Source organism: Scyliorhinus canicula, chromosome 17, assembly GCF_902713615.1.
Source record: "Scyliorhinus canicula chromosome 17, sScyCan1.1, whole genome shotgun sequence".
Classification (NCBI taxonomy): Eukaryota; Metazoa; Chordata; class Chondrichthyes; order Carcharhiniformes; family Scyliorhinidae; genus Scyliorhinus; species Scyliorhinus canicula.
In genome coordinates this window covers 36,084,528-36,109,332 of record NC_052162.1, presented here as the reverse complement: position 1 = coordinate 36,109,332, position 24,805 = coordinate 36,084,528, and the positions used below count along the sequence as shown (strand labels likewise).

Sequence of the window (24,805 nt, the reverse complement as noted above, 5' to 3'; positions counted from 1 at the left end):
CAGGTTGCCTTTCTGACTACTAACTCAACCCATGCTACCCACTGTATCATAAGACCTCCCATTACCTCTGAACTATCAAAATTACAAAACTTAAAATACAATTAGTATTTTTCTTATGGCTTTATATACCTCTATTCACACTTTCAATGATTGATGTAGAGTTTTAAGACTTAAACGTTTAAAAGATTTCTGAAACATTGAACAGAAATACCCAAGCGGGACAAGGTCAAGGCTGACTCTCCTATCCTTTACTACCTCCACCCACCCACCCTCGTGGCCTTCTCTTTCGAAGGAGAGCAAGAGAATTATCCCAGGAGTCCCAGCAAATATTTATTCCTCAATGAACATCACAATATCATAATGGCAGTGTTGTTTGTGAGAGTTTGCTGTATGTTAATTGGCTGTTGCATTTCCTCCATTATAACAGTGGCTACACTTCAGAAGTACTGCATTGGTTGTTTTTTGTTCGGTTATGGGATGTAAATATCGCTGATAAGCCTAGTTTATGTTGGCCGCCCTTAATTGAGAAAGTGGTGAACCACATTTTTGAACTTCTGCAGTCCATCTGGTATTGGCATATCCTTTGTGCTGTTGGGAAGCGAGTTCCAGGTTTGTGGCCCAGTGACAGTGAACAAATGATTCAGGATGGTGTGTGGTTTGGTGGGGAACTTGCAGGTTTTTTCCCTTCTTTCATGGACTCTGGGTGTCAATGGCGATGGGCGATGTTGCCCATCTCTAATTGCCCTTGAAACTGAGTGTCTTGCTAGACCAATTCAGAGAGCAATTAACAGTCAACCACATTGCTGTGAATCACGTGTAGGCCACGCCGGGTAAGCATGGCAGATTTCCTTCCGATTTGACCCGATCAGGTTCATAGCCAGGAAGGGCGCGAACCTGATCAACATGAATTTGAGTGCATTAGCATCTACTTAGCAGGCTTAACACTACATCTTCAACCATCATCAAATCTTCCCACCTACTGGCCGTAAGGTCACACCGGCATGCATCACTATTGCTTTTTAAAAACAGGAATCAGGTGCCCTGACCTCCGAGAGGGAGGAAGGAGGTGAGGATCACTGTCTCCACTGTTATTTCTGATCTCGCTCAACGAGGGCAAGATTCTGAATGTGACGTCTCGCGAGATCTTGTTAGAGCTCAAGAGGCACTCTGAGTGTCGCAAATCATGCAAGAGGCCTCTCGCGAGATTCAACGGCCTTGTTGCGCCTTCACGTCGGGTGTGACAAAGCCATTTGATCGCGCCCAAAGCTTCGGTCAACTTTGAATGGCTCTGATCTTAAAGGTGTAATGGTGTGTGCAACTTTATATTTCAGGTCTTAGGTGGAATAATAACAAATTACTTAGATCAGAAAAATGGCTAGAAATTTTGTGTTGCCTTAAAGCAGCACCACAGCAGAATGCCTGCACTATGTCAATTGTATCACGGTTCCAGATACCATAGAATGTCCACTATCTGATACTATAAAGGAGAGAATGGAAACTGACAGTCTGTTACAAGTACATCAACTCCAAAAAGAAGCTTTTGGAAAAAGCATGAAAAAACATGAAAGCTTCCAATGTCAACTCCAGTAATACCAGGAAATCAGGCCCTTTCTTGGGAGCTTACTTGACAAGATCACTGTCAGGAGTGTCCCAATGTTCCCATAAAAGGGAGAAACACTTCTGAAGTAACAGAAGACAGTGATATCCAGCCCATTTTGCCCTGGCTGCTACTTGCCTTCCCTGCAGAATCAGTGTCTGAAGGGGCCCCAGACATTGAACAGACATGGCTTTACCAGCATGTGAAACACAATGGAAACAAAATTGAAATGAACATGTTTAGGTTTATTTAAAGATTATAATTTCTCACTTACTTCAACAGTCCATGAATCAGTAGGTGTCTTGAAAACACGGTATGTGTAAACTAATCCAGAATACCTGCAAAAGAAAAAGTAGTTTTACTGAATGTAACTAGCTGTAACAAAACATCTATTATATATTAAGTTTGGTGTGGTGTGTGGTGGGGGGGGGGGGGGGGGGGTGCACATTTTACTTTAATAATAAACCTCTTGCTTTCTTCCCCTTTCCCTCACATTAATGTTGCCCTTGTGCATTCTGTGCTATCAAAGATCTACGAACTCTTGTTTTGCCAGCCTGTGAAATGAGAGGCTGAAGGCCTCGATGAAGAAGACTGAGGAGGAAGAAATGATGTAGGCTTACATTAACACTGCAATTAAGTTACTGTGAAAAGCCCCTAGATGTCACAATCTAGCGCCTGTTCGGGTACACGAGGGAGAATTCAGAATGTCCAATTCACCTAACAAGCATGTCTTTCAGGACTAGTGGGAAGAAACCGGAGCATCCGGAGGAATTCCAAGGAGAATGTGCAGACTCCACAAAGACAGTGGCCTAGCTGGGAATTGAACCTGGGACCCTGGTGCTGTAAAACCACAGTGCTAACCACTTTGCTACCATGCTAAAGGTTAGAGGATAGAGCCACAACCTGCACATGGAGGAGTCACCAGGCACAAGTGGCTGCTGCCATCCCTGCATGGATCTGATCTGGTTCTCTTTGTCGCTTCTCTTCCACTTACTTCTGATGCTGCACCCAATGGGTACTGCTACTAAACCTCCCATGACTGGGAGTAGGTTGTGTGCTGAGAATGATTGCAATAACAAGCAATGACTTCCCTATTTGCAGCACCTCCCTGCAGTTAACCAAACACCTGATAAATCCTCAAACTCAAATCTGCAGGTCTTTGATAATACCTTTCAAAGAGTGCTGGCGGTGGGTTGATAATTGGCCTACCCGTGCTGCTGAATGCATGTTAAGTTGTGTGTGTTAAAGAGAGGGTGTTAACAGGGGTGGTGAGGCCCAACATCGCAGGTCTGGGTAAAATTATCATTAGGTGAATGATATCACAATCTGGCTGCTCCATCTACTTCCTGCATTTGTATAAAATGCTACCATCCTCGCCAAGGTGGCATTCCATGTGGGTTGCGCCAGTAACGGGCAATGATCCAGCTGCTATTTTTTAACTAAACTGGCACCTGTAATGCTGAAACTTCAGGCACCACAAAGCCACGTTTTGCGGCCTTGACTTTGGAGGCATCTAAACATGGTTATCTACACACATGCACCTCAAACAAACCGTTCCTTCTATTCGTGGTGCTAGTGCTGAGACACAGCCATGTGAATAGACAACATAATCAATCAGTGCTTTAAATATACACAATTGCTCAGGTATGTGGTGTAGCCATTGTGGTAGGAGATTAGTAAGGCAGAGGTTGAGAGTTCATATCCAATCACAGCTAGTTTTGGGCGACCTTTAATAAATCTGGTCTTTTGCAGACTGACACCAAAAACAGTGACCATAAAATTCCAACTCTATCAGTGAGAGAGAGAGAACCTGCTATCCCTTCCGAGACTGATCTACATCTGACTCTAGTAGCTGGTTGACTCTTTGGGCTGCATTTTGCCTGTTAGGCTGTCATTCCTGTGGTCAGGATGGGATTGGAAACTGGGGAGAGTAAGTGACAGGACATTGGGCGCAATCTCCCCAGAGGTGGCTCATTAAGTATTAGAGACTGCAGGCAGACAGGGATGTAAAAGGGCCAATCAGTGGCCAAAGGGACGGATGGCTGGAAGCTGTGCTCTGCTCGAGAGGAAATTTGAATCGAGATGGAGAGGCTACCACAAGATGGAGGTGTGCTACTAACTCTGAAACCAGCAGACAAATCTGTCGCTTAATCAGACTACAGAGGAAACACTTGCAGTTGAAAGCATTTGCCCATGAATGAAAGTTACACACTCGTTTAAAGATCGCTCTGCATAATCATTTCATGGCGTTCTAACTAATCTCACCCCCAGAGCAGATAATCTGCAGACAAAGCAAAGGTTGCACACACTTCCATTACTCTGCCAGTGCCGCGGAAAATGCTGACTAATTGGTGAAATAATGGCCAGTTAACTATCAGCCCGAGCAGCCAACTCTGAGAAAATTGCTCGGAGGGGGCGACATGTCAGACCATTGGACCACTGCCCTCTGGCACAAATCTGCCAAAAACGAATAGCTGCATTCTGCTCGAGAGGAAATTTCCCCCTTTAATGCCCTCAGAAGTGGAACGGTTAGACAGACCTTTGTACAATCGAAAAAAAGCTACTGCCTATCAGGGTAACGAGTCATAAGCAATGAAAAAAAGGTGCCAAACTTGTTGAGCTAATGAAACCACCAAGCATATGCTGTAACTCTCCATGGGATCATCAGAGATATCTATCAGTTAACTTGTCACATGTCACAGTGAAGTCTGGTTCCCTTTATTCACTTGTCCCATTTAAAATGGAATTCCATGTACAAATGTCTACATTTAGCACCTGAAATACTCCGGCCAGTACTTCATGCATTTCCACATCCTAATCTTGATTTTTGCCTCTACCCCATTTCTATTATTCTCAGTGCAGCTGTATTACTCTGTGTATGGTGCTGGTTTAGCTCACTGGGCTAAATCACTGGCTTTTAAAGCAGACCAGCAGCACGGTTTGATTCCCATACCAGCCTCCCCGGACAGGCACCGGAATGTGGCGACTAGGGGCTTTTCACAGTAACTTCATTGAAGCCTACTCGTGACAATAAGTGATTTTCTTTTCATTTCAAGTCATCTCAGTACCAGCACCTGAACTCTCATTGCAACCTCCCCCCTACCCTGTTCATTTTTTTTCCCTCTCATTAACTGCTTTCCTCGTAATCTCTTCTCCCATTTCTTCAAGATAACTTAACTGCAGTCTGTGCACCCACTCACTCGTTTTAGTCTGAACCTTAGTGCTGTCTGCACCCACTCAATCTTCTTCACCTCAACCTTCTTGCTGTTTCTGTGGTTTGAGGGGGAAGGAAACGTTACTATAATGAATAAAGTTCTTCAAAACAATATTTAAAAACTAAACTCTGTTCATATACGAGTAGGGAACTGTCAGAGATAAGATAGAGATTTTGTTATGCATTATTCATAACAAAATGTCATTCTTTAACGTGTCTCAAGCGCGCTGAGGAAATCTTCCATTTAAGAGTTAATTAGCCCACTCGTAAAGGTTCACAAATAAAGGGAAATCACAGTTTACAATGGTGTGCAGACACTAATAATAATAACTTATTGTCACAAGTAGGCTTCAATGAAGTTACTGGGAAAAGCCCCCAGTCGCCACATTCCGGCACCTGTTCGGGGAGGCCAGTACAGCGATTGAGCCTGCACTGCTGGCATTGTTTTGCACTACAAGCCACCTGTTTAGCCCACTGTGCTAAACAAGCCCCTATTTAGAGATCTACTATTAGTGACTGTTATGAGAGCCTTGGTTGAACAGGAGTCTTCTCTTCTCGCTCTACTGTCCAGCTCGGAAGAACCCACCTTTTTATTTGCAGGACTGCTGAACAGGATTTGAGTAGCAACATTGAGATCAGCCCATCTGCAAAACTTGACTGCTGCTCTACCAAGCCAATTAGCAAGACTGCAACACAGCTGCTGTGTGATCGCAGAATTGTGTGCCATCTGTAGAAAAGTATGTTCCATTTTACAAGTTATTTCAAAATGTCTGAGCCTTTATTCAATTCTAGGTAATATCTTTGGCTCTGGGCAGTATCACAAGCTGAATACTGCGACTGCACTACCTAATTATCTTTTGATATTGCTGTGTAATAGTTTCCCTTGCTCAGAATAAAACAGATTGCATAGATGATTAATTAATTGACCTGAACAGACGTTGGCTGAGAGTTTGCTCAGAAATGAATATAACCATGTACAGAACTATTTTTAAAGATAAAGACGTGTGTACTAGTAACAGTGATATTATGCGAAATAGTTTTTCCCAATTTTCTTCCCTTCTCTTTCCACCTTGAGTGGGTTAAGTCTGGTACGCCGGTTAAGAATCATTCCTCATCTTTGAACCTGATGGCTATTCAGTTAGGTCTGGTATCCCAACCGAGCAAGGCTTGGAATTACTCAGGAAAAAGGAGCAGGAACCCTAACTAATTGTGTTCTATCCCTGGGAAAGAACTTGTGCCTTATCATAGCGTTCACTCCAAGGTGCCCATGGCTGTCAACATTCTGATTGTAATTCCCCAACTGCTGCGCCACATGACATCAGCTAACTCAGCAAAGATCAACACTTGACCCAGTGGGCTCAGGGATAATTGGCTTTAAGTGGATCATTAATACAGTGAAGTTCAGTAACAGAGCAAAGTTGGGGTTGCACTCATTGGTACTGCAATCAGATGAGCCAACCACAGACCGTCCAACAGGAATCAGGGTTATTGGCTGCCTCCTTCCTTCTCCTCAGCAACTTCCCACATACCTGGAGAAAAGGCGGTGCCTTCATGGTAGGGAGCTGGCACAAGATGCAGCAAAACAAATCATGGCATGAGCCCATGCAAGTACTGCAGGCTTCCTCCAGAGAGATACAGTAGTGGAAGCATCGCTTAAGCGCCCCAATGGTTCACTCAATGACATTGTGTTGCAGCATGGCTCTCAGTATATGAACGTTGCCCAGGGGTGCATGGATTGTGCACCAGATTCATGAGCCGGCTGGATCAGTGAGTAGCCCTTGTCACGTGGGGTCTCCCTGCTGGTACAGCAGACTGTTGTAGAATGAAGGCATCGTGACCACTGCAAGGATAGCGAGCATTCAGAAGGATGATATGCTGAGCATGAACATAGAACATACAGTGCAGGAGGAGGCCATTCGGCCCATCAAGTCTGCACCGACCCACTTAAGCCCTCGCTTCCACCCTATCCCCGTAACCCAATAACCTCTCCTAACCTTTTTGGTCACTAAGGGCAATTTATCATGGCCAATCCACCTAACCTGCACGTCTTTGGACTATGGGTGTACACTAGCTGCGTGTTGAGGGAGTGAAGCTCTATGCATCGCTGAATTTATATGTGTCCAGAAACCACTCAGTGTGCAGTCAATGGCACCCTGCACCATGGGGAAGTCTATCCTGCCAAAGCCACTGCTTCTGGAAAGAGAGGAGGCAATGTATTCCTCTCACTTTGCGCACAGTTCATCAGTCTCTCCCCCCCCCCCCCCCCCCCCCCTCCCCTGCAAAAGCAGCAAATGAAGAAAGGAATGATGTGGGAGACGTCCCTGCTCCAGCTTGGAAGGAGAATCAAATCAGCGTTCATCACTTACTCACTGACACCATGAGCTGCCTATTCTGCATTCTTCCACTGCACGTTCCCAGTGCCTATACTACCAGCCAACCCAAAATACCTTCCAGCGCAGTCCGAAACTGAAGTTTGCACACACAGCACACAACGTTATCGTGGTTCAGAAATGGAATCTGCAGCACTGATGTTACGGGTGCTACGCAAATGGATTTTGTGGCCACTACTTTCAACTCGTTAAAATAGGATTTTGTTTTTTTTTTCCACACCAGTTTTGAGAATTTTCATCCCAGTGCTATAACCAAGAACACCAGTAAGAAGCAACTGACATATTAAAAGTGACAGTCCACAAATCTGATTGCCCCTGAATGTGGGGAAGCATTAGTTTGCAGGGTTCAAAGCAGCACCTTGGAATCATGCTGGCTCCTCATTCATAATGTTTCAGATGGAAAGTCAGCTTTTGGTGGGATTTCTTCAAGGGGAGGTGTAATCATTCAGACAGCAGGAAAATTGTACAAATTCAGGAAGGTGGCTGGCAGAGGTCATGCCAGGATATTTATATCACATTAGAAGCCAAGGTCCAGCCAATAATGGAAATGCTGTCTCCACTCTGGCAGGAAGCAGAAAACCAACAGGAAATTTGTCTGCTACCAATGAAAAGAGGCTGTAGAGAAGGTCATGCCGGATGTTTACCGGGGCATGGCTGCTCACAGTGCTCCCATCCCCCCCGCCCTCCCCACTAACATACAATGACATGCACCTCACTTTAATCCATCTCCTCATTGTCACACATTTAATGCCAATAGCAACACATTTCCCAACACCTCGTATCTTGCGCTTTGTATATTTACTAATTAACCATGATGGGCACACTTGCTAAACATCTTTAGTGCCCTTATAGGACCTCCTTTCTTGCAGGAGAAGGTCACACACAAGTTGAGACGGCAGGCTTCGAAGGGAAGTGGAGCCCACCCGCCCACACTTTCCCCCATGGAAAAAATAAGTTAAGGCCATGACAACCTTGACAACCACAGGTAGTTCTAGCCATTCCATGGTTTGAGGTTTGAGTTGTGGCTGTCACAGGCGACATTGTTTGATGACAACCTACCTCGCGAAGCAAAAGCACCACAGGCATTGCTACACAAGCTCAAGTCGGATCTGCTTTCTGAAGGGCAGCACGGTGGCGCAGTGATTAGTGCTGCTGCCTCACGGTGCCGATATCCCAGGTTCAATCCCAGCTCTGGGTCACTGTCCGTGTGTAGTTGGCACATTTGTCCTGCGTTTGCATGGGTCTCATCCCCACAACCCGAAAGTTGTGCAGGGTAGGTGAATTGGCCACGGTAAATTGCCCCTCTATTGGAAAAAATGAAGTTTATATTTTTAAGAAAGGATTTGCTTTCTGAAACCCAGTCTAAGTCTGGCTTTGAAAGCAGACCAAGGCAGGCCAGCAGCACGGTTCAATTCCCGTACCAGCCTGCCCGAACAGGCGCCAGAATGTGGTGACTAGGGGCTTTTCACAGTAACTTCATTTGAAGCCTACTTGTGACGATAAGCAATTTTCATTTAATTTCATTTTCAAGTCTGCTCTATGCAGCACCCTCCTTCTCATACCTCTTCTCCCAGCTGCTCTGCTCCAGCCAGCTCCTGGATTTTTAGGGCTCCCCACCGTCTGAGCCCCGAAGCATGCTCTCCCAGACCATAAATGACTGCTGTTTTGGGAGCAGTCAAACAAAACAGTGCAGCACCAGCAAAATCTTCTTTTCAGAAGTCAGAATGAATTTTTATAGATCAGAAAACAGGCCCCCAGAATGTCCTGAATCCTAAAAGGACAAATTTTACGTTCTGTGATGAGTGAACCCTTTATAATAATAATAATCTTTTATTGTCGAAGTAACTGTACATAGAGTACATAGAACAGTACAGCACAGAACAGGCCCTTCGGCCCTCGATGTTGTGCCGAGCAATGGTCACCCTACTCAAACCCACGTATCCACCCTATACCCGTAACCCAACAACCCCCCCCCCCCCTCCTTAACATTACTTTTTAGGACACTACGGGCAATTTAGCATGGCCAATCCACCTATTCCGCACATCTTTGGACTGTGGGAGGAAACCGGAGCACCCGGAGGAAACCCACGCATGCACGGGGAGGACGTGCAGACTCCGCACAGACAGTGACCCAACTGGGAATCGAACCTGGGACCCTGGAGCTGTGAAGCATTTATGCTAACCACCATGCTACCGTGCTGCCCCTTACTGTGAAAAGCCCCTAGTCGCCACATTCCGGCACCTGTTCGGGTAAGCTGGTACAGGAATTGAACCTGCGCTGCTGGCCTTATTCTGCATCACAAACCAGTTGTCTAGCCCACTGAGCTAAACCAGCCACGTTAAACAAGGTTTCTGATAGATCCTTCCTGCCTGATAGTGTCACAAGCTCTTGAGATAGTTTATCTTGTAGCAAGTTATGTGGTGCGGCAGATTAAGTTATGTGGTGTCAAAATGGTCGAATGGTCTAAGGTGCCAGACTCAAGGAGTGAAGTCCTTCCACTGTAAGCTGGGTGCTCTGGTCTCCAACTGGAAGTGTGGGTTCAAATCCCACTTCTGACACATACTTTTGAGGATCAGGGGTTATGGGGAGAAGGCAGGAGAATGGGGATGAGAAAATATCAGCCATGACTGAATGGCGGAGCAGACTCGATGGGCCGAGTGGCCTAATTCTGCCTCTATGTCTTATGGTCTTATCAATATCGCAAAAAGGATCTACAAGCAGTGTTAGACCCTTTATTAAATATTTTAATCAGCTATGAGCAGCCCAATCCAATACGGTGGGTGACATACGAGGAAGTGTGTAACATTAAAACAGATGAGATGACAATGCATTTCTAGGCTAGCTCTACTATTTCTATTGCATTAGATACAAAGATTTCTTATGCATATTTTGGGGAACACAAGGTAGAATTTTGTTAAATTTTCCCTGATTACAAAAATCCGAAGACTTGCCTTTGACACATGAAAAGAATTAGTGTGATGAGCTTGTGGCAATTTATAGGTATACCTACCAGTTCATTTCCCATATTGCAGGAGAAAAAAACCTAAAATATACAACAGTGCATTTTTACTGTTTCAGATTTAGAAATTTCTGAGAATTTTCTGAAAATATATATGCTAAGTGAGGGCACAAGGTGCATTTCCTTGCATGGAACTTTGAGGAATGCCTCTCAGGGACTTTTCCGCTCTGCACTTATTACACCGTAGAGTAGAAGGACCATTTTAGAGCTCGGGGGGAGGTAGTCCCTGTCCTTTTGCAAGTCAACACAAGCCCAGGTAAGAGTCCCATGCTCAGATCAATGAACCATGGCAATGACAGAACCAGCAAATCTGCGTTGGTGGTGGCGGAAGAACTAAAATCCCATGAAACCACTGCTGCTTCCAAGCGGAAGATCTTTTGGGAAGCTGACTTGTGATGCCTTTAAGCACACATGAAGAATGCATGTTCACATGCAGTAACCAGTTCACTTGTATTTTTTACCTTCCAAGAGTGCTCATTTCTCATTGATGTGGAAAATGGGAGACAATAATGAACACATGAAGAGGAAAGCGTAGGGTGTTTGTGTGGCATGGAGAAAGAGCAGAGGATCTGACTTTGGCTAGATCATCACCATACTCCAATTATTAATATGAATAGTCTTTATTAGTGTCACAAGTAGGCTTACATTAACACTGCAATGAAGTTAGTGTGAAGGTCCCCCAGTCGACACACTCCGGCGTCTGTTCGGGTACACAGAGGGAGAATTCCGAATGTCCAATGCACCTAACAAGCATGCCTTTCGGGACTTGTGAGAGGAATCCGGAGCACCCGGAGAAAACCCACGCAGACACAGGGAGAACGTGCAGACTCCGCACAGACAGTGACCCAAGCAGGGTCCCTGGTGCTGTGAAGCAATAGTGCTAACCACTGTTCTACCATGCTGCTAGACTTTGACAGACTTTTCAGTATTTTGGAGTCTATTTTAATTTTTCTTTGAAGTCAATATTATTTTTTTCAGGAAAGATTGCAGACACTTTGGCCGCAATTCTCTGGCCGCCTTGTGCTCAAGTGAGTGCACAATGTGGCCAGAGAACCCTGGGAGAACCCTCTAGTGGGACTACCAGCAGCCTCCGCTCCTTGCGGGATGCACCCAAATCCAGCGAGGCATCAGAGTTGGAACTCCGCTCAAAAGGGCCGTGACCAAACAGGGAGGCTGCAGCCAGGCGGCGATCAGTGCTGGTCGCATATGTGGAACAGGCGGAACGTCACCCAGGGGGTCTCCCAGGCCATTGGAGACCCCTCGGTGGTCAGGGTCAGTGCAGGGTGGCCCCCTGGCCCTCATCCTGGAACATGGGCACCTTGGCACTGCCCAGCTGGCATCTTGGCACTGCCACTTTGATACTACCAAGCTGCCTGGAGCACTACCTGGGTGCCAATGCAAGGGTGTCCGAATTTCAGGGTGGCACTGCCAAGGGTCAGAGCCCGAGGGGGTCCATGTCCATGAAGGGAGTGGTTTGAAGGATGGCAGTGTGCAGGGCAGGTAAGTAGAGGCCTCTGGTAGGTTGGGAAAGTGACGGGTGAGGTCTTGGAAGGGAGGGGTGCAGTAAGGGGACTTGGGGGGCCTGAATTGGGGCCCCCAGGGATCCCAAAGCGCGGTGTCCTCACTTGGGGGGGGAGGGGGAGGGGGGGTATGGGGTAGTGCCCATTTGTGTGGGGGGTGACATTGCCCATGGGTGGGGGGAATGTGGGGGACCCACAAGCTCACTTAGAGATTGGGGCACCCTTTCAAAATGACAGCCTGATCTCAGAGTTCAACTCCTCAATGCTAGGTGTGGGCAAAACCAGTGAGAAACACCCCAGGGCCCAAAAAAGTGACTAAGTGTCACTGAATAGCAGCGGGGAACTCGCCGGCAGAGCCACAGGAAAGTCCCTGAAAAATCCGCCACAAATTAACTTAGAAATTTTGGGGGAGAATAGCGCCCTATAAATATGATCATAGCTTTGCTGTTACAGGCTACAATTAATTTCTCTACCATCGCAAAAGCAGATCTGTGCATATACATATATCAACATTACACAAAATAATAGGCTTACTCATAACATTGAATTTTTGTAATAGATGTAATAATATCCGGAACGCAAAAATAACACGATAAGGTCTATTTTAATAAGGTTCTTGATTCGAATGAAGATGTCTCAATATATGAAGAAAATCAGGAGCAATTGGTGATATGTTTTCCTTTTCAACGGCACCAAAGCATCATCAGAACACAACCCATGATAATTCTCGCTGCCATTCTTTTGCCCACTGCCTTGTTTTGGAATTCACAAATAATGCATTTTGCAATTTTAGCTAATTTAGCTGATTTAACTAAGGATTTAGTAAGACTGAATACTCATGGGAGCTAGCCCACCTTTCCAGTTGCTGATCCCAGATTGAAAGTCCAGCTCTATGGCTACAGACATGAAAATGAATGAAAAATGAAAATCGCTTATTGTCACGAGTAGGCTTCAAATGAAGTTACTGTGAAAAGCCCCTAGTCGCCACATTCTGGCGCCTGTTCGGGGAGGCTGTTACGGGACATGCAGTATGATTGAATCTTATCCACGCTGTGAAACAACCTAGCAAGCCACTCTGTATTATGGTAGGTGGCTCACCATCATTTTCTCAAGGGCAATAAAAGCTGGCCTTGTCAGGTATCCTTATATGTTTTTAAATGAATTTTAAAAAACATGGGATAACAAAGCCACACCAGCGTCAGAAGGGATATAGGTTCAGACGTGCGCTATAGAAGGTAATCCAGGCAGACTTTTTTTGCATGTCTTGCTGGTCTTGTCTACCTCCGACATGATGGCATGATTTGAAAAAGGGTAGCAAGTTTTCAAACCAACATTTCTTTCTCAATGCACTGAAACAGAGAGCCGGTAATATATCCCATCGTTATTTGCTGATCGAGCTTCAAATTACTGCACTTCAAAATAATTCAGTGTGTGCAGCATTGAAGTTATCCTGAGGAACATTAAGACCGTAATTAGAAAGCTAACAGCCCTGAACATTATCATAGAGTAAACCGGACTGCAACTTCCAATAACTGCACATGTGCATTTAAAAGGGAATATTTCATAGTTACTGTACAATTTACTCTGATTCTCCACAAAATTCGTTACAATGGCATCTCATCAATTGATTCCATCGTGAAAAGTACATTAAGGGTGTGAAATTGTTGTTCTGGACCACAAATTACACAAATTAGGACGTAATTGAAGTTTTAAAAGTGCAGTAAGTCAAACTGGTCCTTGTCAAGCTCTCCATAGTAACTGTTAACATTTTGATAAAATCCTTTCACCTGAAAGGATGACATGACAATAATTCATATTATAAGACTTTTACTGAACAGATTAAAAACATTATTGACTAAACACCATTTTTGTCAGCAATTTATGCAGAACTTTCCCCTTTTACTTTCAACATGACTGAAAAACCCATTTCACATAAAATCTTTACACTGTTCCTGAAATAGTCATTTGATTCCCCAAAGCAAGCCAAAAGTAATTCTTAATTCCTTAGGGTTTACTTCTGTTACTTCCCTTTACAGCCTGGTAACTTTAAATCCCAGACTACCTTTCACAATGAGGGTTTCTCTTGGTGACTCTTCCTCTGAAACAAGATAGGCAAATCTTTCAGCCTCATTTCAAATCCTCACAAATTTGGTCCTTTCAATGCAAGCACCAGCCTCCACTGTATTCCTGCAGAGTGAACCACAGAGGCTTTTGGCCTCCGGCTGCTCCCTCTCTCCCAGATCCTGACAAACATCCTTGTCGGTGAGTTTCAAGAATACCTTTAAGAAAGCCTATAACCCAATCTCACAATGGTTTCCTAAGGACTCACCCTTCTCAAAGCCCATCTCTATGTAAGTGTGAATCATATGGATTTGTATCCAGGTAGAAAATGAAAATTGCTTATTGTCACGAGTAGGCTTCAATGAAGTTACTGTGAAAAGCCCCTAGTCGCTATATTTCGGCGCCTGTTCGGGGAGCCTGGTACGGGAAATCGGATAATCTATTCTTTACTTTCCAAATGTATTATTCTTTACACTCCAAATCTGTTCTATCTTGGAATTACATGTGCAGTTTGAAGCATAAATGTTTACCACCCGACATTCGCAACACCATCGTGAGACTTTGCAGACTTACTGTCTAACCACTGCAAACACAGATGGTGCTGCCATGGTTTCCAAGTGTGAACACCTTACACCTTCTTTGCAGAAAACAACCCAAAACTCGCTTCAGCCACCAAACTGCTGTTCGGCGGATTTCAGAACAGGCCAGTAAGTCCCCAAATATAAGAATCTTATAAACCTTTATAGAAAACACCCTGAAAATGTAACTTTATAATCTGGAGGCTTCTTCCATCAGAAATTAATTAATGTTGGAGAATTAAGAGAATACTTTTTCCTCCTGACTATGTTTTTCCTTACTTTGTTTTGCTTTGAGTATATGATTTTACAAATGAAACTTTTTTATATGTACTGAGTATTTTTAATCTAGTTGAAGAGGCACGCTGTAGTTTACTCTACTCACACATATTACATAACCCTTCTAGAAGGCACCACACTAAAAAGGATCGCTGGTTGCCCCTCAAAGCCAGGCAAATGTTTGTCAGCAGATGTAAACATAATAAATGTTTTTTTGTCACTGATCCCAACGTCAAGGACATCTTTTGTATATTTAAACCACTAACTTAAGACAGCTATCACAAATTATACCCAACTAGCAACTGATCAGTGTAATTCAGTTACATTATTTTCTGACTTCTGTCGAAAATGGAGCTTAATATTTTAAAAATAAATTTAGAGTACCCAATTAATTTTTTCCAATTAAGGGGCAATTTAGCGTGGCTAATCCACCTACCCTGCACATCTCTGGGTTGTGGGGGTGAAACCCACGCAAACACGGGGAGAATGTGCAAATGCAGCTCAATTTAACCAACAGAAACCACCATGTACAATTATTTTTTTTAAAGAAATGCCTCATTGCTCTTTATTCTCCTCCCTTAGCATCCTGAGGTGAATTCCTACTGCCACTCTGACTGAGAAAGTTAAATCAGCATAGGTTGCCACTAAACCTATGCTCCTGCAGATGAATAACTCAGTCCATTACTAAATTCTATACCTAATCATCCGTCATTGAGGAAGATGTTAGTTTTTTTGTTATGGAATGGCATCAAAAAGCAATAAAGGTTCGTTCATAGTGTTTTCTTCCTCAGTAATGATAACAATCAAAATGTGGGTTACAACCTCCAGCAAGACAACATGTATTGACTTCCACATAATTTTTTTAAAATCATGGCATTAAAATACCATAATAAATAATGATACTTTCTTTTATTTGGCACCTTTCATATTATGGAATTTAATGTTCCTCACACTATGAATTACTTTTAAAGTGCAGTCTGTATACTAAGATGGTGTAGCTTATTAAATCATAAAGAACTGTTTCATAAGAGCCCACATTTTACATTATGTAAACCAAGTCTCGTACTCCACCCCAATAGGAAACTCTGCTGTTAAATATTAGAAATAACTACTGCTAATATATTCAAATGAAACATGATTCGAAAAAGGGATATTTTGATGACTTTCCCAACATTCGCCTATAATCACACTTAAACAAGCCTTTAATTAAAGCTATAATTATCCAATATTTAAACATTTTCTTCTAACTTATGGCCTGGTTTCATAATGGGCACACAATCCGTGACACCTGGACAACGGATTAAAATCTACACCAACTTTTTTAAATCGGTTTTTAATGGGTTTAGTACACAGATGAATTTCATGCACATTAACATCTTTATTACTAACATCCTGCAGTGTGATTTCAATCAAATACCATTCAGATTGATACTTCTATCCTTACACCTTCATTTTTCTCATCAGATTATGTTCGTACTTCTTGTTAAACAAACCACTCCACTGGTGATAAGTTAATCAGGCAGGGCTTATGATGCAATTGGCGAAATAATACACTGATGGCGAAAGATTGCATTTTCTTTCTACAAAGGAGCAGTGCACCCAGACAGGGTCAAAATTGTAAATAGTACCCCATCCAACATTCTCCTCTGTAAATTATGCAATTGAAAAATCAATATGTATTCAAATTAAAAGACAATACATACTCCTGCTACTTTATCAGAGCAAAAGTTTGGAACATCTATTTGCTGAGATAACTACATTCCAGGTCCCTTGCAGTCTGAGCCAGCTTCTCAGTTAGCCTATGGCAGGCTAGAAGTGTAACCTTGCCCATCATCCTTGGCATTCCACTTGACTCAAATAAAGAATGGAGGAAAGACTGACTGCCTAGGATAGACTAAATGCACAACAAATATGTATGGTTTTAAAATAATTTCACAAACAATGACCTACGAAGAAATGTACAAACAATATATTTAATTTTTTTTTAAACTTAGGCAGTAAACTTTTAAAATCTTAAACGATTAATATTTCCATAAAAGGCTTGTTATTAACGTGTGCTTTGTAGGTGAGAATTGGGAACAGTAAAGTTGGATGTTATAAATTTACACTCCTGGGGCTAATTTTCACTATTAATGTAAGGTGAAAAACAGGTGGTAGTGACCTGGCAGCCTGTTTCGCACTTCTTCCTGTATGTTTGAGAAATAAAAATCAGGGAAGTGTAAACCATAACCAGCAATAAAAGTGAAAATTACTCCCTAGTGTGAAACTTGTCCATTGGGAGTATGCTTCAGAAAATCCAGGCAGAAAAAACAACTATGTTCAGGAGCACAATTTCATAAAATTTCTATTCATTTTTGGAAGCTACATGAGGAAATTATTCTCTTGCTAGTACAGAGCTTGAGTATCACTGGAGATAGAAAAGCTGTTGAAGCTTTTCATCTTGGACTCATCAGGATATTTGCAAGAATATCAAATGTAAAGGGAACAACAATTGATACTTCATGAGAAGAGAGTGCTGATTGGTTGACAAGTGGGAGTCCTGATTGGTAGAAGTGCTATCATTGAGAATGCACCAGTTAACTGATTACATAGATAGATACATAGAATTTACAGTGCAGAAGGAGGCCATTCGGCCCATCGAGTCTGCACCGGCTCCTGGAAAGAGCACCCTACCCAAGGTTAACACCTCCACCCTATCCCCATAACCCAGTAACCCCACCCAACACTAAAGGCAATTTTGGACACTAAGGGCAATGTAGCATGGCCAATCCACCTAACCTGCACATCTTTGGACTGTACTGTGGGAGGAAACTGGAGCACCCGGAGGAAAACCACGCACACACGGGGAAGTTGTGCAGACTCCGCACAGACAGTAACCCAAGCCGGAATCGAACCTGGGACGCTGGAGCTGTGAAGCGATTGGGCTATCCACAATGCTACCTTGCTGCCCCACAATGCTACTGTGCTGCCCCACAATGCTACCGTGCTGCCCACAATGCTACCGTGCTGACTGAATGTTAACTGCCAGGCAGCTTAGACTTTGAATGGTCAAGGCATTGCCCTAGGGAATGCACCAGAACATTGTTGTTGCCTAGTTTGTTCAGTTGAAACAGCCGTAATATGTGAACATATTATTTCTGCCTGCAAAGGCCAGGGTGCTGTGTATTAATATATGTAGCCTCTGACATGCACAAGTGTGCCACACTATGAGCCAAATTTATAATCTTAAATTGGTTGACATCATAATTATTTGAATGCTCAGGATTGTTTAGCAAATGCTGACCTATCATAGAATCGCGTCGAAAAGTCGGGTCTGTTGGCGCGATTCAATTACAAAAGATTAAGTCTTCTTTTGGACACGTTTTCTGGGGTGTTTCTCAGTGAATCACACCACTATTCAACTTTGCCTTTTTTTGGCCTCGGGAGTTACTCCCCGCCAAAGCCACACTCCGAGAGATTTTCTACTGTCAAACCGATCTCGCCAGCAGGAATGGCTGCTCACAGACCGGGCACCATTTTGAATGGCGGCCCCGATCTTTTCTCCCTCCCCTTTCAGGCTCTTGGTACTTTATTGTGCCTCCTGCACCCCCAAACTTCTCTACGCTTCTGGGACCCTGGGCAAGGCTCTCCTGGTCATGACCTCTGGCAGTGCCAACCATGCACCCAGGCAACATGGCATTGCCAGCCCAGCACCCTGGCAGTGCTCTTGGCATTCTGGCACTGTCACCCAGGCACTCTGACAGTGCCCCCCTGGGTGCACCCAGCATGCTAGACTTGCAGTGCCAAGGCGACCGGCTGCCAGTTGGTGTGCCAAGGTACTTGTCCTGCCCCCAACCATCTGTGGGCCAGCAATGGCCTGCAACACCCCCCCCCCCTCCCCCCCCCCCCCCCCCCCCCGAGGTGCCGTTACGCCTGGTCCATGTTTGTGTGGACCAGTACCAATTGGTGTCCTTGCGAGGTCTTGCAGGCATGGCAGTTGACCCCCGGGTGCCGTGTGAATCAGGCGTCCAGGTGCTAGCGGGCTCGGTGTGGAACTGAATTTGGGGCTCTTGCGCTATTCACCTGTTGTGCGCGGACCCACGCCAGCCGCAATACTGTCATTGAATCACATCCTATGTTTTTTTTTAAATTTAGATTACCCAATTATTTTTTCCAATTAAGGGGCAATTTAGTGTGGCCAATCCACCTACTCTGCACATTTTTGGGTTGTGGGGGCGAAACCCACGCAGACACGGGGAGAATGTGCAAACTCCACACGGACAGTGACCCAGAGCCGGGATCGAACCTGGGACCTCAGCGCCGTGAGGCGGTTGTGCTAACCACTAGGCCACCGTGCTGCCCAATCACATCCTATGTTTTGAGTTTTACAAGCGCAGGCTGGTTGGGTAAGGTCAGTACCTTGCCTGTTGCAAACAGCTGAAGGGACAAACTATTTGCCAGTTTTGGGAAACACAGCCTCCATTCCTCACATCACACCAGCCCTGAAACTTACCTACCACTTTACTCATGTGTGTGATAGACAGCACAACTTTTTGACTTGATGACAGAATCGTGTTAATGGTGAACACCACTTCTATTGCTGCAGCATAGCAGCAGCGTGAAGTTTCTAGCTTCAGCTGTTGCTCAACTTTTTTAATTGGACAACAATAACAACAGCTCCGACATGTCTCTTTTTTTCAGCGATATTGAAATTATTCTCCTTCAATTTCTTATGTTATTTCTTATGTTATCTAAGTAGTTATGTAAGAAGTTATTAAAAAGGTTTTACGTTTGATACTGCACTTAGCCTAAATTTAAAAAAAGCTATCTTACTCTTTATGGCCAATCAGCGTTCCAAGATCATTTTCAGTTTCTTATCCACATTAGAGTAAAATTGGGAGTTTCTGCTTTTGTTATAGCATGTCCTTCAATCTGTCTATTCGGCATTGAGTGATGCCACCTCAATTAATCTGAATTCAAGACATTGGGCACTTCAGAAGTGTGCTCCAACTATATTTGTAAGTGAAGTACAACTGAGCATGCATCGACAAGAGATACGAGCATTTTTTTATTAAGCTGATGCCTCCATGTGAATGACCGATGCCATCAGAGCGCATACATGAAATACCCATTAGTCCACAATTTGTCAATCTGAGGTCAACAAATATGAGGGACTCTGTTGGCATCAGGTGCTGCAAAGACATATCAATGCTCCAAATTGAAAATTCAGATAAACTCAAATAAATATAAAGCGGCGGAAAATGCAATTCATCGTGTTCATCCCTATATGTGAAAAATGAGTGAAAGGACACATGGTGAATGTGTGACAAGGGGAACAAGAATCCCATCCCGGGACTGTGGGAATCAGCAATAATACTGTATTTGTCACAAATTTGCACATTTTATGTACAAAATTACATTTATTCATTTGTTCCTCACCACACTACATACCCCACTCCCTCCTTACCACCAATTTTCACCTCTGTTCCTGAGGCCATGATTGCTGAATGAGGTGCGTTTTGTTTTTATTTGTTCCTGGGATGTGGGTATCGCTGGCTAGGCCAGCATTTGTTGTCCATCCCTAATTGCCCTTGAACTGAATGGCTTACTATGCCAAATCAGTGGAGAGAAGTCAAGAGTCAACTGCATCGCTGTGAGTCTGGAGTCACATGTCGGCCAGACAGGGTAAGGACGGCAGAATTCCTTCCCTGAAAGACATTAGGGAAACAGATGGGTTTTTACCACAATTGGTTTCATGGTCATCATTAGACTTTTAATTCCAGAGTTTTACTGAATTCAAATTACACCACCTGCCATGGTGGGATTCAAACCCAGGACCACAGAGCATTACCCTGGGTCTCTAGATTACTACCACCTCCCCACAGGTATTGGCAACTGTCTGGTGTCTCATCCAACTGGCCCCCTTAATGTATAAATGGAATTTGTGAATCACTGACGCAGATGGTTTAATGTTAATCTTCACTTGCGCTTGTTCCAGTAGATAACAGCAAACTGGTGCCAGTCCCCTGGTGGATTTACCACCCCTGCTCCAGGAGTATTAGATTGCAGCAACCCAACAACTGCCCTAAATTGTAAAATCAGCTAGCACAGAGCAGGAACCAATCCTTTAAAGTTCTGACATTTAACATTTTTTACACAGTCACAGGATGGGCTTTTTGTTCCATTTGTCACCCACTCACCATGTGTCCCTTCACTCATTGTTCACAAATAAGCAGGGCTCATGCATCCACCGTTGCATTAGAGCGATACTCATGAAGTATCTTTTCACTTGCCTCAGTATAGATTGACATAATGCAGATGGATGTTATAAGTTTCTGAAGCAAATGGCTAAGATGGAAAAAAAATCTCTCAAATACTAAATCAGTTTATAAACAACTTGTGCTTTTGTAGCCTACTGTTGGCTTTCACTTGTGTCTAATATGTCCGACATGCCATCCCATTAACACCTTCTGTTTCAATTTTCTTTGGGCAGACTGTTTAGTTCTGCTTATGGATATTCTACATTACCTCAAGAACAACAGTGGACAATTATGACGTCCTGGTGATATGTCCTGTGCATTTTGCAGGCCTCAACATAGTAAATGCCGAGGGAATAAATCAAGTAGGAAAACACACCTAGCTTGTTTCTTGTATTATTTACCTTTGAAGGTACACCTTTGTTAAGCAGCGAAAAGCAATGCAGGCTCCCGTCAAGCCATCAATCAGCCTGCAGGACACTAACATGGGTCTTGAAAATTGTAAAACGATTTGATCAGGTAAACTTAGAGAAGGAGTTTCCTCATGTGGGGAGGACCAATTCTAGAGTCAAAAATATAAGACTAATAAATACCATAGAAAATTCAGAAAACATTTCTTCACCCAAGAAGTTGTTAGAATGTGGAACTTGCCAACACAAGGAGTAGTTGAGACAAAAATCAAAGGTGTGTTTTGGGGAAGCGAGAGAAAGAGAGAGGAATAGATGATATGTTGATAGGGTTCAGAGAAATAGGGTGAGAGGAGATTCATGTGGAGAAGAAACTGGCATGGATCAGTTGGGTTGAATAATCTCCTTCTTTACTGCACAAACTAAGTATTCTATGTAATTCAGAATCCTCAAAACATTACGTTCAAGAGGTACAATATGCTCAGCCCCCGACCAATAAAAACATGACGGAGCTAGAGAATCCCATTTGTCTATGAATTTATGATTTTGTACAAGTTATGCTTATTATAGGACCTAGAGATTAAAAACCTATTTTACAGCTGTGATTAAATTAGACAGTATAATTTTTATATAGAATAGATAATAGCAGATTAGATTCTCTCGTATTCTCACAATAAAGTAGCATATCATTTTATAATGGGATGGATAGAAAATTAGATAACTGCAAATGCTGTATTCAGTCTATCTTCGCAGAAACACCCTTTTAACTTTGGTGTTGTCTTGGAGTAAAGGTTTTGTCTACAGTCTTGGAATAAAGGTTTTGGCTACATTTTCTCAGGACAAATACATGTGAATAGCTTTAACAGAATCTGTTTATTCTTTCGGACCGGGTCAGTCGGCCCGATGACCACTTGATCTGCCATCTCGTGCAATCCTGGTTGATCTTCTACCTCAACACCATTTCCCCTTGCCTTCCTTAGGGGTCCAAAAATCTATTGATCTCAATCTTGAATAAATTCAACAACTGAGCATTCAGAGTTTTCTGGGGTAGAATCATAGAACATAGAACATTACAGCGCAGTACAGGCCCTTCGGCCCTCGATGTTGCGCCGACCTGTGAAACCACTCTAAAGCCCATCTACACTATTCCCTTATCATCCATATGTTTATCCAATGACCATTTAAATGCCCTTAGTGTTGGCGAGTCCACTACTGTTGCAGGCAGGGCATTCCATGCCCTTACTACTCTCTGAGCAAAGAACCAACCTCTGACATCTGTCCTATATTTATCTCCCCTCAATTTAAAGCAAAGTCCCCTCATGCTAGACATCACCATCCGAGGAAAAAGGCTCTCACTGTCCACCCTATCTAATCCTCTGATCATCTTGTATGCCTCAATTAAGTCACCTCTTAACCTTCTTCTCTCTAACGAAAACAGCCTCAAGTCCCTCAGCCTTCCCTCATAAGATCTTCCCTCCATACCAGGCAACATACTGGTAAATCTCCTCTGCACCCTTTCCAATGCTTCCACATCCTTCCTATAATGCGGCGACCAGAATTGCACGCCATACTCCAAATGCGGCCGCACCAGAGTTTTGTACAGCTGCAACATGACCTCATGGCTCCGAAACTCAATCCCTCTACCAATAAAAGCTAACACACCGTACGCCTTCTTAACAACCCTCTCAACCTAGGTGGCAACTTTCAGGGATATATGTACATGGACACCGAGATCTCTCTGCTCATCCACACTAACAAGAATCTTCACATTAGCCCAGTACTCTGTCTTCCTGTTATTCCTTCCAAAATGAATCACCTCACACTTTTCTGCATTGAACTCCATTTGCCACCTCTCAGCCCAGGTCATTTATAAAAATGACAATCAGCAGTGGCCTCAAAACAGATCCTTGTGGTACACCACTAGTAGCTGGACTCCAGGCTGAACATTTCCCATCAACCACCACCCTTTGTCTTCTTCCAGCTAGCCAATTTCTGATCCAAACTGCTAAATCACCCTGAATCCCATGCCTCCGTATTTTCTGCAATAGCCTACCATGGGGAACCTTATCAAATGCTTTACCGAAATCCATAGAGAATTCCAAAGATTCACAACTCCCTGAGTGAAGAACTTTGGCCTAATTTTGGTCCTAAACGGCCAACCTCTCAGTCTGAGACTTTTGCCTTCGGCTCTAAAATATCCAGCCAAAGGAAACAAATTCTCAGTACCTACTCAGATAAATATCAGAATCTTATGGCATGAATTCCCTGGTTATTGGGATTTAGATTTATTGTAACGTGTACCGAGGTCGAGTGAAAAGTATTGTTTTGTGTACAGTCCAGGCAGATCACTTCATACATGTAAACATAGAACATACGATAAATACATGAGGATACATAATGAAAATACATAAACATAGACAGTGGGTGAAGTATATGGGGCGGGATTCTCCCAACGAGAGACTAAGGGCGGAATTCTCCGCTCCCGTGATGAATCGGGAAGGTCGTCGTGAACTCGGCTGAGTTTCACGACGGCCTCGGAAGCCGCTCCTCGCACCTTATTCACCCCCACCTGGGGGGCTAGGAGCGGCGATCCGTAACTTTTGGCCGGCGGGCCTTGACGCTTGCATCAAGGCGGCGCGCCGAGAATGACGCGACGGCGGCGCCTATGTGACATCAGCCGCGCATGCGCAGGTTGGCCGGCTCCAACCCGCGCATGCGCGGCTGACGTCACAACGGCTGACAGCTCCAACCCGCGCATGCGCGGTTGCCGTCTTCCCCTACGCTGCCCTGCAAGACTTGGCGGCTTGATTTTGCGGGGCGGCAGAGGGGAAAGAGTGCGTCGCTTGGAGACACTGGCCCGCGATCGGTGCCCTCCCGAGCACGGCCGTGGTGCTCACTCCCCTCTCCACAGGCCACGAACGGCACTTTGGCGCCCATGTTCATGATGGCAGTGACCAGGGGCGAAATTCTCCGACCTCCAGCAGGGTCGGAGAATCGCCTGGGGGCGCGTAAAATCCCGCCCCCGCCGTGGCAGAGATTCTCCGCCACCCGGGAAGTGGCGGGGGCAGGAATCTCGCCCCGCCGATCGGAGAGGCCCATGCGGCGATTCTCCGGCCCGGATGGGCCGAAGTCCCGCCGCTGGGAGGCCTCTCCCGCCGCCGAGGTTTAAATCACCTCTGGAACGGCGGGCTCAGCGGCGCGAGCAGGCCCCCTGGGTCCTGGGGGGGGGGGTGGCGATTGGACCACGGGGGGTGCCCCCACGGTGGCCTGGCCCGTGATCGAAGCCCCCCGATCAGGGGCCGGGCCAGTGCCCTGGGTGCACTATGTTCCTCCGCGACCGCCACGGCCTCCGCCATGGCAGAAGCGGAAGGGAACACCACATCGCGCATGCGCCGACAGTGACGTCAGCGGCCAGCTGCCGCTGATGTCACTGCCGGCGCATGCGCCGACCGGCGAAAGTATTTCGGCCAGCCCCGCTGCCGGCGGCGACGGGTGTTTGCGCCAGT

General features: G+C 44.6%; 1 protein-coding gene across 1 annotated transcript in view; it reads right to left on the bottom strand.

The window, feature by feature from the left end:
- sh2d1aa (SH2 domain containing 1A duplicate a) overlaps positions 1 to 24,805 on the bottom strand; it is a 58,993-nt gene that overhangs the window by 18,019 nt on the left and 16,169 nt on the right. Inside the window, exon 2 of the mRNA XM_038775651.1 lies at positions 1,872 to 1,935. Within this exon, the coding sequence (XP_038631579.1) occupies positions 1,872 to 1,935 (64 nt within the window). The remainder of the gene's footprint in view (positions 1 to 1,871; positions 1,936 to 24,805) is intronic.